Source organism: Haliotis asinina, chromosome 2, assembly GCF_037392515.1.
Source record: "Haliotis asinina isolate JCU_RB_2024 chromosome 2, JCU_Hal_asi_v2, whole genome shotgun sequence".
NCBI lineage: Eukaryota > Metazoa > Mollusca > Gastropoda > Lepetellida > Haliotidae > Haliotis > Haliotis asinina.
In genome coordinates, this window is record NC_090281.1 from 69,489,366 (window position 1) to 69,501,547 (window position 12,182).

At 38.8% G+C, this 12,182-nt stretch overlaps 1 protein-coding gene across 1 annotated transcript; it reads left to right on the forward strand.

Moving 5' to 3' along the window:
- Positions 1-359: 359 nt before the first annotated feature.
- LOC137274221 (high mobility group nucleosome-binding domain-containing protein 5-like) lies at positions 360-7,368 on the forward strand. Its single transcript, XM_067807283.1, has 7 exons — positions 360-475; positions 2,594-2,780; positions 3,973-4,097; positions 4,437-4,512; positions 4,839-4,989; positions 5,931-6,779; positions 7,008-7,368. The coding sequence occupies exons 2-7, from the start codon at positions 2,619-2,621 to the stop codon at positions 7,271-7,273; spliced, it is 1,629 nt and encodes a 542-aa protein (XP_067663384.1). The 5' UTR covers positions 360-475; positions 2,594-2,618; the 3' UTR covers positions 7,274-7,368.
- The last annotated feature ends 4,814 nt before the right edge of the window (positions 7,369-12,182 follow it).

The following is a 12,182-nucleotide window of genomic DNA, read 5'->3' on the forward strand; positions in this document are numbered from 1 at the left end:
GTACCTTTGATAGGAAACGTTTGAATAAAATAAAAAACAACCATCCTCAGAATTTTTTAAAAACATGATATGTTTTTCATTTTAACATTATTCTTGATATTTATATTTTACTATTTAGTTATATCTTAATACTTATTTAAATAATATTAACCAGGGTGATGCTATTATTGTTACTAGATCTTAGTAAAACATGAAAATTGTACAAAATAACATTTTTAACTGAAACATTCCCTGATCAAAGTTGAAAGGTTGTTTGAGATCAATAACCTGACTGCAAAGACTGAAAGAGAATTCGCTGTGAGTCAAACTGCTTTTCAATGGGAAAATTGGTGCGACATGGCGGGAACAGCCACGGTCAAGGGAGGTAACTCTCGGTGTTTCTGCCAACGAACTCTGCACGATGAGTTGGAAAAAGAAGGCAAATTTCACGCGTAAAGCTCTTTTATGCTTCATATGGTAAACCTTGCAGATTAGAGTAAGTTTTATTTCGTCTATACATACCAAATGAGTCTCCTGAATCACCTCGGTTATTTAATACAATCGCTTAAGATAAAGTCATGCTCACTTCCGGTTTGTGCACAGTTGTTGTGTACGGCTAAATGTAGATAAGAAGTTCAGAAATAGTCCAATATTTGATAATTCCGTTTCTCGTGGACACATTTTATCTTAAGCGGATAGTATGCTTTCGCTGACAGCAGTGATTGGTAAGGACTCAGTTATTAGACGAGTACGAGATTTAACTATTGTGTGCGTTCCTTGTAAAACCTGACACTTCGCGCTTTCTCCAGTTTCTGACGATTTATTGTGCAAATTTGTGGTATTTACGTCTGTATTCTCTAGTGGTATTTTCCAAGATATATCAAGAGACAGTCATGTAAATTATCAGCATCTTTACAATAAAAAAATTAGTGTTATACAGATTTTAGCCTGAACCGTGTACAGTTAATATTGCTCTACCCAAGCAGAACATCAACAAGGTAGTCCTTACAAATTGCGTGTTATTATCTTACGTTAACCTGGAAATAGGTCCATTACCTTATCAGTGACAAACCCTAATTAGGCCACACTCAAGATTGTACCAATGTACTGGTCTGTAACGATAACTGATGCACAACAACACTGAGCAGGGTTTTACCTTGGCCTTCTAAACTAAACAGTACTACCCCCAAATGCCAATTATAGGGGTCCTTTCAGGAACTGTATATTTCTTATCATCATTGTGTTCCACTGAATGTAACTGTTTGTCTCTTGGAACAAAATATCAATTTTTATCTCCGTCCATGTGTATGTTCGTGCATCCTGAACATCTTTGTAAAATATTGTTGCTTCCTGGTTCCATTTGGAATGAAAATATTAGCAGTTAGTCCAGTCTGATTCGTTTTTATTTTAGTCCTAGGTGACTTGTGCGTAAACCTGCATTGGTCTGTTTGCCATAAGAATCCAGAGACAATACTGAAACACCTAAATCAATCTCAGAGTCAGAGGCTCACGTAAGCTGTGTATCTGGGTAAGACATGCTTAGAAAATTTCCAGTTAAGCATTGAAAAATCATTGTTACGTTCCAATAAGACAGTTAAAATGTTAACCCCAAACTCTAGTAGGAGGTTGCGTCAGGTAACCTTTGAGCAACCTGACTCGACCTCCTACTAGGTTTTGTTAAACTCAGTAGTGGAGTGTAATGAAAAGTACTGAGACTAAGTTTACTAAGACTGTGTTATGTCTAGTACAATACTGAAGATTGTATGGTTGTACTTCACTTAGTATAAAGTATTTTCATTTCATCAATAATGCCACTGAAGCATGAGATGGATGCATACATAAAATGTCAAATGTTAACTTGTGTACTGGTGAATACATTCCTGTATTTAAAGTCTGAAAACAGATGTCGACTATTCTTGCATGGTTTCACTAGCTGGGTTAGTGTTCAATGGCATTCATAACTACTCGTGTCATTCCGGCAAGCTGGATGGCATCTCATACCCCTCTCGTGACCATGTTTACGACTGGGTCCTGTCTAAGCACATGGGCATGGAGATGAAAATAGTCTAGTACCATTATCAAGGAAAGGCAACTCTGAATTTCCAAACATGGCTCTGAGAATATTTTACATCCCCTGGACAAAGCAGCAACACAGTGATTCCTTTGCAAATATGTTTCAGTGTTGAATGTTGTTCATCCCTTTGCTCAAAGTTTATGCTTAAATTGTGCTTTGTAAAGAGTAGCGAAGTTTCAAAGTTCAACGGTTCCACCATTTTCATGATTTGAAATGCAGTTTACTACACACGATTTGATTGGTTTGCCATGATTCTTGGCAATAATGGCATGCAAGAGGGGTACGAGTCTTCTTGTAGGTCACGGAAAGAGACGAGCAGTTACGAATATGTTCAGTGGCTGCAGTGCACATTCTCTTAGCATCCATTACACCAACAATTGTTACTAACTTTCTTTTGTTAAAAATGAAATAACAAGCTTGTTGAGTTACACTATTTTGGTGTGGTCTCTGTAGACTTTTACATTTGTGAACTCCGTGACTTAATGTAGTATCTCTAGCTATGTTACAGTGATTCTCATGTTTAATCTGTCTTATTTTCAGTCTAGGTGTAGAGTCCACAACCAGGATGCCATCCAACAAAGATTTTACCATGTCCGTTCTGGTGGGTGGGGTAGAACTGCCTGAATACACAAAAGATGGAATGTATTTTGTGGAGAGCAATCTCTTTACTCCAGTCAGCTATAATGTCCATTTGGAAGAGGAAGTACAGGGAGAGATGGAGGCTCAGGTGAGAGAGGGGTCAGGAAGCAAGGGAATGGTTATGTTCAGTGTGGAAAAGGAGTTTCATGGAGAGATGGAGGCTCAGGTGAGAGAGGGGTCAGGAAGCAAGGGAATGGTTATGTTCAGTGTGGAAAAGGAGTTTATGGAGAGATGGAGGCTCAGGTGAGAGAGGGGTCAGGAAGCAAGGGAATGGTTATGTTCAGTGTGGAAAAGGAGTTTATGGAGAGATGGAGGCTCAGGTGAGAGAGGGGTCAGGAAGCAAGGGAATGGTTATGTTCAATGTGGAAAAGGAGTTTATGGAGAGATGGAGGCTCAGGTGAGAGAGGGGTCAGGAAGCAAGGGAATGGTTATGTTCAGTGTGGGAAAGGAGTTTATGGAGAGATGGAGGCTCAGGTGAGAGAGGGGTCAGGAAGCAAGGGAATGGTTATGTTCAATGTGGAAAAGGAGTTTATGGAGAGATGGAAGCTCAGGTGAGAGAGGGGTCAGGAAGCAAGGGAATGGTTATGTTGAGTGTGGAAAAGGAGTTTCATGGAGAGATGGAGGTTCAGTTGATGATGGAATCAGGAATGTTAGGGAACAGACAAGTTCAAAAGAGGAGGTGGAGTCAGGCTATTTTGGAGATTAGATAAATATGGTTGGGGGAGAAGACAGGGTCATGTGAGTAAGAGGTTGGGAAGAAAGGGAACTGACGTGTTCATTGTGGTGGGAGGGGGGTAAAGAAGAAGACAGGCTCAAGTGAGTAAATGTGCAGAGATGCAGGGGAACAGACATTGTCATTGCAAATGAAAAGACAGAGGCTCGGGTGACAAAGAGGTGGGGAACAGACATGTTCAAGGCAAAGCTAAAGAGAATGGAGGTTGTGGACATATGAGATTTACAGAAGATGTCAGAGGATACACATGTGTAGAGGACTTGGATATAGGCTGAATGTAGGAATGGGTTATGAGGAGAGACAGAATCATAAAGTTATTTTGGAGAGTAGAGATATCACTATATGGGTTTCGGAATATGAAGGGAGAAGAAATGTATTTGACATGTGATTGCTATTTCAAAAATATAACAAACCTTACAAAATGTAAAGATGCCAACTCAGTTCAAGTGACAATCGCACAAACTTACTGAAATATAAAAGATTTTTAATTGTTTCTCATTCATTGTCATTAATATTTAGCAATGTATGTAATGTTGTACTTTTACAGAGCTGGCCAGTGACTCCTTATCAGATCCGTGTAGCTGCCAAATCTAACACTCCATACAGTTACTACAAGATCTATGTAGATGGGCAAAAGGCCTCACAAGTGGCTGTTCATCCAGGAAAACAGTGGTAAGAGTCAGTATATGTGGAAAGCTGAAACACCAAGTTTGAAGATACATTTTGATGATGAAACAAGTAGACATAAAACTAGCACTGCACAAGTAGCCTAAAGGTCACATGACACCATTTGAATAAATCCTTTAGGCCTTACGTCTTCAAAAAATCTTCATTATTATATGGCTTACTTGAAAGTGGAAACAAAAACAAAGACAACTGTCAGCTTGAAACATGTTAACTTAGTAACTTACAAGTAAAGTGTAAACAAGTCCGAGAGGCAGTCGACTGTGTTTGCCTGAAACAACAAAATGCTGAAGAGCGTATCAAACAATTTTTGTGTTAACTTTCTAGTATATCCGAGGGCTTTTACGACGGATCACAGATAACCGAGTTCTTATTTTCACTGCCCCGCTTCCCAAAGAATGAGGTAAGTAGTGTTTCATGTAGATTGGAGGGCTGGAATGATTTCTGTAATATTTTATTCTGTATTATTAGTTATTGTTAGGAGATGATAGCCCTTACGCTTAGCAAAGATATATCATTTTGTTTTTTCCATGAATAGATTATATAGTTGTTTTGATTGGACACAGGCTAAGTTGCAATGTGGGAGTGAAAAATATGTAAAATCTTCACTATCAACACACAACATTTTTATTAGTCTTTTGTCTGTAGTACCTATATGATTTACGAAACTTTCCCTAGTTATATAAGGGTATTACTTTGCCAATACATGTTTTGACATTCTGCATTCAGAAAGACCGAATTGAAAAGGGTAAGGCATCTAGAATTGGTATGCTTGAAGTTGAGTGTTGGAACAGCAAGGTGACAGGGTACAAGAGGCCCGTCACGCACAACATGGAGTACAGCCAAGCCAACAAGAAGGACAGCTCCAACGTCACACAAGGTAATGAGTTTTTGTAGAGCTTTATTTCATGTTGGAGACATGACATGAGAAATGGAGACCATTTTACAATAATTTTTTGGATACATGATGTAACAGGTGTATTGCTAAAATATTGCCAATAGCAGCGTTTAACTAAACTTACTCTCTCAGTGGTAATGGTATATCTTGAAACGCTGACTATGATTAATCTAGTGAGATTTGACTGGCATTAAGCAAAGCAAAAGCAAGTGGTTTATCTTGTATATGTACAGAAATACTCATGGTTGCTTGAAATCTCATTTTGACTAATTTTCTTTGTATCTATATTTGTACATTTTTTTGTGTTACCATATGGCAAGTTTTTAGGTGATCTTACTTGATTAAATTAAATTTTACTTGACACAGAATAGTAAATGGAGATAATATCCCCCTAGCATGCTTGCTTGATTAAACTTGATGCATACTGATCGTACATTTATTCAACATTTTGTCCATTTCTGTACAATGTACAACATTCAATGCATCCATTACAGATTCTTTGGGTGAGTAATTGAGTGAGGTTTTATGCTGCTTTAAGACATATTCTAGCCATATCATGGCTAGGGACACCAGATATGGTCTTCAGACATCAAACCTGTGTCTTCACCATGATGAGTGAAATGGATTTACAGTCTGCTGCCTCAGAGTCAATATTGAGCTTACTGTCTGCAGTAGCTTTAAAAGCAACAAAAGCTTGCTCTACCCTCTAAAGTTCTGTAGAAACGTGTCTAAATACTTTTCATGCACAATTAGAAATGTGAGGACATATGAAACATCAGACTTACTTAAAACCAGAAGCACTCAGTAGGGCCGTGTAAATATTAACACTGTAAAGAAAGGGAGATAAATCATGTCACACAAGTTGAATACCACTAGAAAATATAATTTTAAAGTATTAATTGAAGAAATTGCTTCACTTTCAGGTCAATACATGATGGCCACAACCAAGATGGGGAGATCTTTAAGGACAACCCAGAAGTCCTTAGTGGAGGACTGGACATTGTTCAATGTGCGAAGCAGACTTTCAGTGAAATATGTAATGGGACACTCTCTCATAGACATGGGCTTCAAGCTCAAACCAATCAGGATACCCATTCATCGGATACCAGCTAGTGTTGTCCATCAACCTACCTCAGTTGCCAAGCGGAAAAAGCCAGGACCTTTATCCAAGAAATTCCCAGTCCCTAGTTCAAGTGTCCCAGTCCGTGTAGAGCCAGAAGTAATTGAGATAGATAGTGATGACAGTGATGAGGTCATTGTTGGGGATGTAGTCAGTTCAAAGAAGCAAAAGCTGGAGGATTCAGTTCATGTGGACGAATCAGTGACTTCAGAAGCTGAGTGCTCAAGTGGCAAAGTAGATGTTAAGACAGAAGCCAAAGAAGGTGGTGATGGAGAGGATGCTGCAAAAGAAACAGAATCCAAAGATGATGATTCCAAAAGTGACAATGTGGAAAACATGGAAACTGAAGGCAGTAAGGATGACAATGAGGAGAAGGAAACTGAGGACGGAGATGATGGAAAAGAAAGAGTTAAGAACAAAGCTACCAAGTCAGGTGACAACAGTGAGGCAGAAGGTGCGGGTAGTGGAGATGGTGTTGATGCTGAAGGAAAGGAAAATGGTGATGAGAATGGGGAAAGTGAAGTCAAAGGAGATGCTGATAGTGAGGAGGGAGAAGATGGAGGGAACAGTGATGACAAACTGGCTGACAGTGTCAACAGTAAGGAAGGGGATACTGAGGGAGGGGGTAGTGGGGATGCTCCAGATGAGAGTAGTGGGGATGCTCCAGATGAGGGTGTAGACAGTAAGGAAGGTGAAACTGAAGCAGGTGACAGTGGGGATGTCCCAGCTGAGAGTGAAGACAGTAGTAAGGCAGGTGAAACGGGGGTAAACGAGAGTGGGGACAAACCACCAGAGAGTGTTGAAAGTAGTAAAAGTGAAGGTGAGTCAGGAGAAAGTGGGGAAACGCCTGATGTTCTCAAGGAAAGTATGAGTATATCAGAGCTGAAAGGTGATGAGAATATAAAGGAGGATGACATGGAGAAAAGTGAGGATAAGCAGAAAGATGAAGACAGTGATAACGGCACAGAGGGACAAGAAATTGGGGATGATTCAAATGGACAAAATGACAGTACTGAAAACAAGGAAAGTACAAGTGAAAACACAGATACAAAGTGTTCAGATGATAATATCCTGGACATAGACTTGTTTTGTGCTCTGAATGATATTGCTGATAATGATAACAGTGATGCTGCTCTGTTAGACTGAAACCACATCTGTCTTTACACAGGATGAGGCTTTGAGACTGATAGAAGAACATGTCTCTCCTACAAGGTGAGGCTGTACATAAATTACAGCAAATCTTTCCCAATACCTGATGGGACTTTATACAAAAGTGTACCTTGTAACAGCTGACTCAGTGGTTAAGACTTAATCAGAGCACATCTTTACCTGAACTGTTTGGTGTAATGATTTTCAGTGGATGTAAGAGAAACCTTCACCATAGGTAGTGACTGTACCCTTACAGATCTGAGTGATTGAGTGATATGTTCATGGATCTACAGGAAATGACCATACATATTGGCAGCTGATGTAAATGTAGAGACTTCTTGATCTTGTATTGATCAGTATTACAGGCACAGGAAGCCTTAAAATGTTCGTGTTCATCTACTACAGACCAAGTACTAATTTAGTGCAGATCTAGTGTTAATCTCGCTTAGATCTAATGTAGTTCTTCTGTAATATTCCTCTGATCTTGTACTGATCTGATCTGGTGCAGATCTAGTGCACCAAGATCTGTTATTAGATTCAGATCTTGGTGAGGATCTAATGCATATTTTGTGTTTTATAGGTTAAGATCTAGTGTTATGTGGTACAGATCTTGTGTCATCTGGCTCAGATCTAGTATCTAGAGTCAGATCTTGTACTGATCTGGTGCAGATCAAGTGCACCTCTTGTGTTATTAGATTCAGATCTTGTACTGATCTTGTGAGGATCTAGGGCACATCTTGTGTTATTAGATTCAGATCTTGTACTGATCTAGTGCAGGTCAAGTGCACCTCTTATGTTATTAGAATCAGATCTAGTACTGATCTGGTGAGGGTCTAATGCATATTTTGTGTTTTATAGGTTAAGATCTAGTGTTGATCTGGTACAGATCTTGTGTCATCTGGCTCAGATCTAGTAATAATCTGGTGTGGTTTAAGCAGATCTTTCATTTGACTGAGATCTAGTACTACTTAAGTATTGGTCTAGTACAGATCTTGTGTCACCAGGTTCGGTTCCAGTACTGATCTTGTGCAGGTCTGACGTAGTTTTAATTCAATCCTCCATTTGGAACAATATTTTGTGTCAATACAAACTGTTTTCAGTCTGTCTTTAATCTGTGTGTTCAGTGTCAATATGTGTTAATGACATGTTTGTGGATCAGTGCCTCGGGTTAACTCATTCCTCCTGTCAGATATTTGTGGTCATTTTCAAGGGTTGTTTGTGTTGTGTTGCGTTCAAGACCACATCTTTTATCACCAGAGAGTTACACTGTGCATGTGGGTGAATGTGTTAAACAGTGAGATTGACCTTCCTCACCCTAGCCTAGCTCAATCCAAGTCATTACCTCCTTTCACCCATAACCATTAAGTCACATCATGTGTAATGAGAATGAATAGCATTGTGATGCGAAGTATGGATGGAACTGTTTTTGCAAGGGACATAACTTTGGCTCTGAGAAGTCTCTACTCACTTGTCTGTCCAAGACACATGAAAGGTTTTACATTTTGGTGAATCTTAGCCCTTCCCTAAGTTCTACAGTGGAACATTAGGCCACAGTTTTTATATTACTTGGTTTACAGATATTTTACAGAAATATTCAAACTGGTATGTAACAAATAAATACTATTAAATTTTTGTCTTATTATAGTAATATAGGTTTAAAAAAATGTTGTTTTGCACTGATGCTTAATTCATAATAGAAAGTCATGTATATTAGGAAAACATATGTCGGCCGTGGGAGCCGTGCCAATTTACACTGATCAGAGGGGTACACAAAGTACACAAAGTGCACAGTCTAGACTACCAGTTGTCTGACTTTCATTTTTGTGGAAGTCGCGGTGGCTGAGCGGGTTAGGCTGCTGACTTTGTGTGCTGGTGATTAGGTGCCTGACTCTGAGGGTGCAGGTTCGATTCCCGGATGGGACTCAACCAAAAAAGTACTAGAATTTGTACTTTACTAAGAACGTGAAATCCCAAATATGACATATGTTGCATTTGACCACTTTCTAAATGGCATTGTTTAATCATGCATATTAGGAGTTTCGTTCTCGGCAGTGTTTACAAAATTGCAGTTTGGGTTTGTTTTCTTTTTTCATGTTAGCAAAAACAGTGAGTGGACCTGTGAACCTGGTAGTAAATAAAGCTTGGCCTTCTTTGTTCTTAGTAGCATTGTGTTACAGTAGTTAGCACTCTGCATTTTTCACAAATTTCACATATCACTGTACATATGTACTGAGATAGTGTCAAGTTGGGTATCCTGAAGTCCCTGTCAAAACCTATTTTCATCATCTCAGAGAATTTTCAATTACATGTAAATTTTCCACTAGTCATGATGGGACTGCAACCCATTAAAGATTCCAGTAAATGGAGCAGTATTTGTTGTAACCATCCTCCATGTGTTCTTGAATTGCAGATCTAGTGGACATTAGCTACTCTCATCAGACATGTAAGCACAAGGGATCACACAGCATTGTATTAATATACACAAAGAACTTAATTAAGCACCACCTGTAGTTTTGGAATGATTGCTCATTAACATGTCCATAAACCCTCTCATGGAGACAATTACAGAAAACCATGAATTTATCTGACCAGTTGGACCGTTAGACTCATAAAAGACCACAAAAGGAATGAGAATCCATTCCCATAGATTTTATGATGTTAACTGCTCATTTACATTTCTCTCTCTCTCTCTCTGCTCTTTCTCTTCTCTTTGTGTTCTCTCTCTCTCTCTTCCCTGCCTTTTATAACAGTGATTTCCAAGTAAAACTTTGTCTCTACAAGTATGGCCTAATGCCTATATTGGAGAATGGGAGTTCCAATCATTGTAGCGCTAACATCACTTTGTGCATGCAAGTCCTGAAAAGTTTAATGTTGACTTTATTGGTGTATGTGATTATAGAAAATGTCATTTTACATGTCTTACTGAATTTAAGGTCATTACTGAGTGTTACCTCAATGTGACTGTATGACATGGCATAGGGAAGTCTATGCCATTCTGTGTGTAAAGCAGCTTCCATTTGGGCCAGGTTCTGTCCAGGAGGATGCCTTTGTTGCGATGACTCATATATGCTCCTAGGGTTTAATATCAGGACACATTCAGTTGTGAGATACATCAGGGGGTCCTTAACTAAGTTCTTTTTGTATACATAGGGCTGATATTGAAAAGGGATGAGAACACCCAAAATCAGAATGTACTGTTTGTACTAAAAACAACAAGCATGTGCCCATGCTTTTTAGGATCAGGAATGAAAACACATGCCTGATATGTTGTGTGGATTTGTATGGAAGCCATCTATAATGTATCATCTTTAGTATTATGTCTCATGTAGTGAATGCTAAGATTTCCATGTGTCATAATATTTGCACATCTTATCTCCGGTCTTCATTTCTTAGCTCCAACATTGAGGACATCCTTTTTCCGCAGTGATTAACTCTGTAAAGTGAGGGTGGAGCAGCTTACGAATCAGCCTGTGGGCTATGGTAACATCATGATGCTTTACCATTGTGTTCAAAAGTGTACAAATACATATTTCCTTAGAACTGTGTTGAAAATGTATTGTGTTGATGATGTTTATGCTACCAGACACATTATACGAAATAATTATTTGCTTTTTTGTCAAAATAGTAAATAGCTCTGCAGGTGGGACATGGTCTGATTCTTTTGTCAAAAAGGAGTGTTGAATAAAAAGGAACTAAAGTACTGGGTATATATAATTTCCCGAGAAGACTATGGTCAAGTATTGCCATGGAAACTTAGGAAAATGATAAAAGATCAGGAAGATTGGAATAATATATGCAGATTGCTTTTCAGCTGCTTTTTGTCTCTTATGTTGAGTGCACTTATCTGAAGATACAAATTCCTTGCGGGATAGATTTCATGTTGGTTGTCTGAATTTTGAGTGAAAGGCTTCATATTCTTTTGTCTGGAAACAGCAAATAAGCAAATTATATTTTCCAGAAAGACATTGAGAGTTTGATGTATTGAAAAAAAATATAAAATCCAACAATGTAACAGCTCAAGATAATGTTGTCACATACATCCTCAAGCACAACATTCTTAACTGTATACAGAATAAAACTAGCAATGGTTTCAGTGGTGTGTGTTTTTATTATGGCTCCAAGGATGGAAATGACACATTGGTCAAATGAGACTACTACTTTGATTGCATGTAAGTGCAAACATGACAGACACATTGGAGTGACACTGATGGTTTGTCTTGCTAGGTGAAGTTACTCAGAGCATCGAAGTGAGTATGGCTTACACCACTTTAAGCAACATTCAAGCAATATCTTAGTGGGGGACACCAGAAATAGGCCTTCTCAAATTGTACCCATGTGTGGAATTGAACCTGAACAGGTACATTGTTGAACCCATATTTGGTCTGTAGTGGACTAACACTGGACTAATTCTGCACCTATTGTTGGCTTCACGTTGGGTTCCATATAAACTTACCTCATTTGATGTGATATTACTGAGTAGTGAGGAGAAAGAATGGTTTTATGCTGCTTTTGTCAATAGGCCAATTACATCTTAGCAGGAGACACCAAAATTGGGCTTCACACATTGTACCCATATGGGCAATTGAACCTGGGTCTTCAGTGTGACGAGTGAATGCTTAACAATTAGAATACTCCACTGCCCTACCGTGGAGAGAGGCATAAAGCCAAATATTTCAGTCACACAAAAATCTAATTTGATTTTCAATACAGATCTGTCTAGCATATACTATCTACACCGCAAAAGGTAAATACTTAAACTATTCATTTTGATGTATTGGAAGCAGTTTATAAGTGTCAAGAGCCAAACTTTCACTCACAGAGTCAAGTATCCTCTCTCCAATCACTCATGATAATGTGCGTAGCTGACACAGATTATTCATAATGCCAGCATGCCATGCAATGGGTC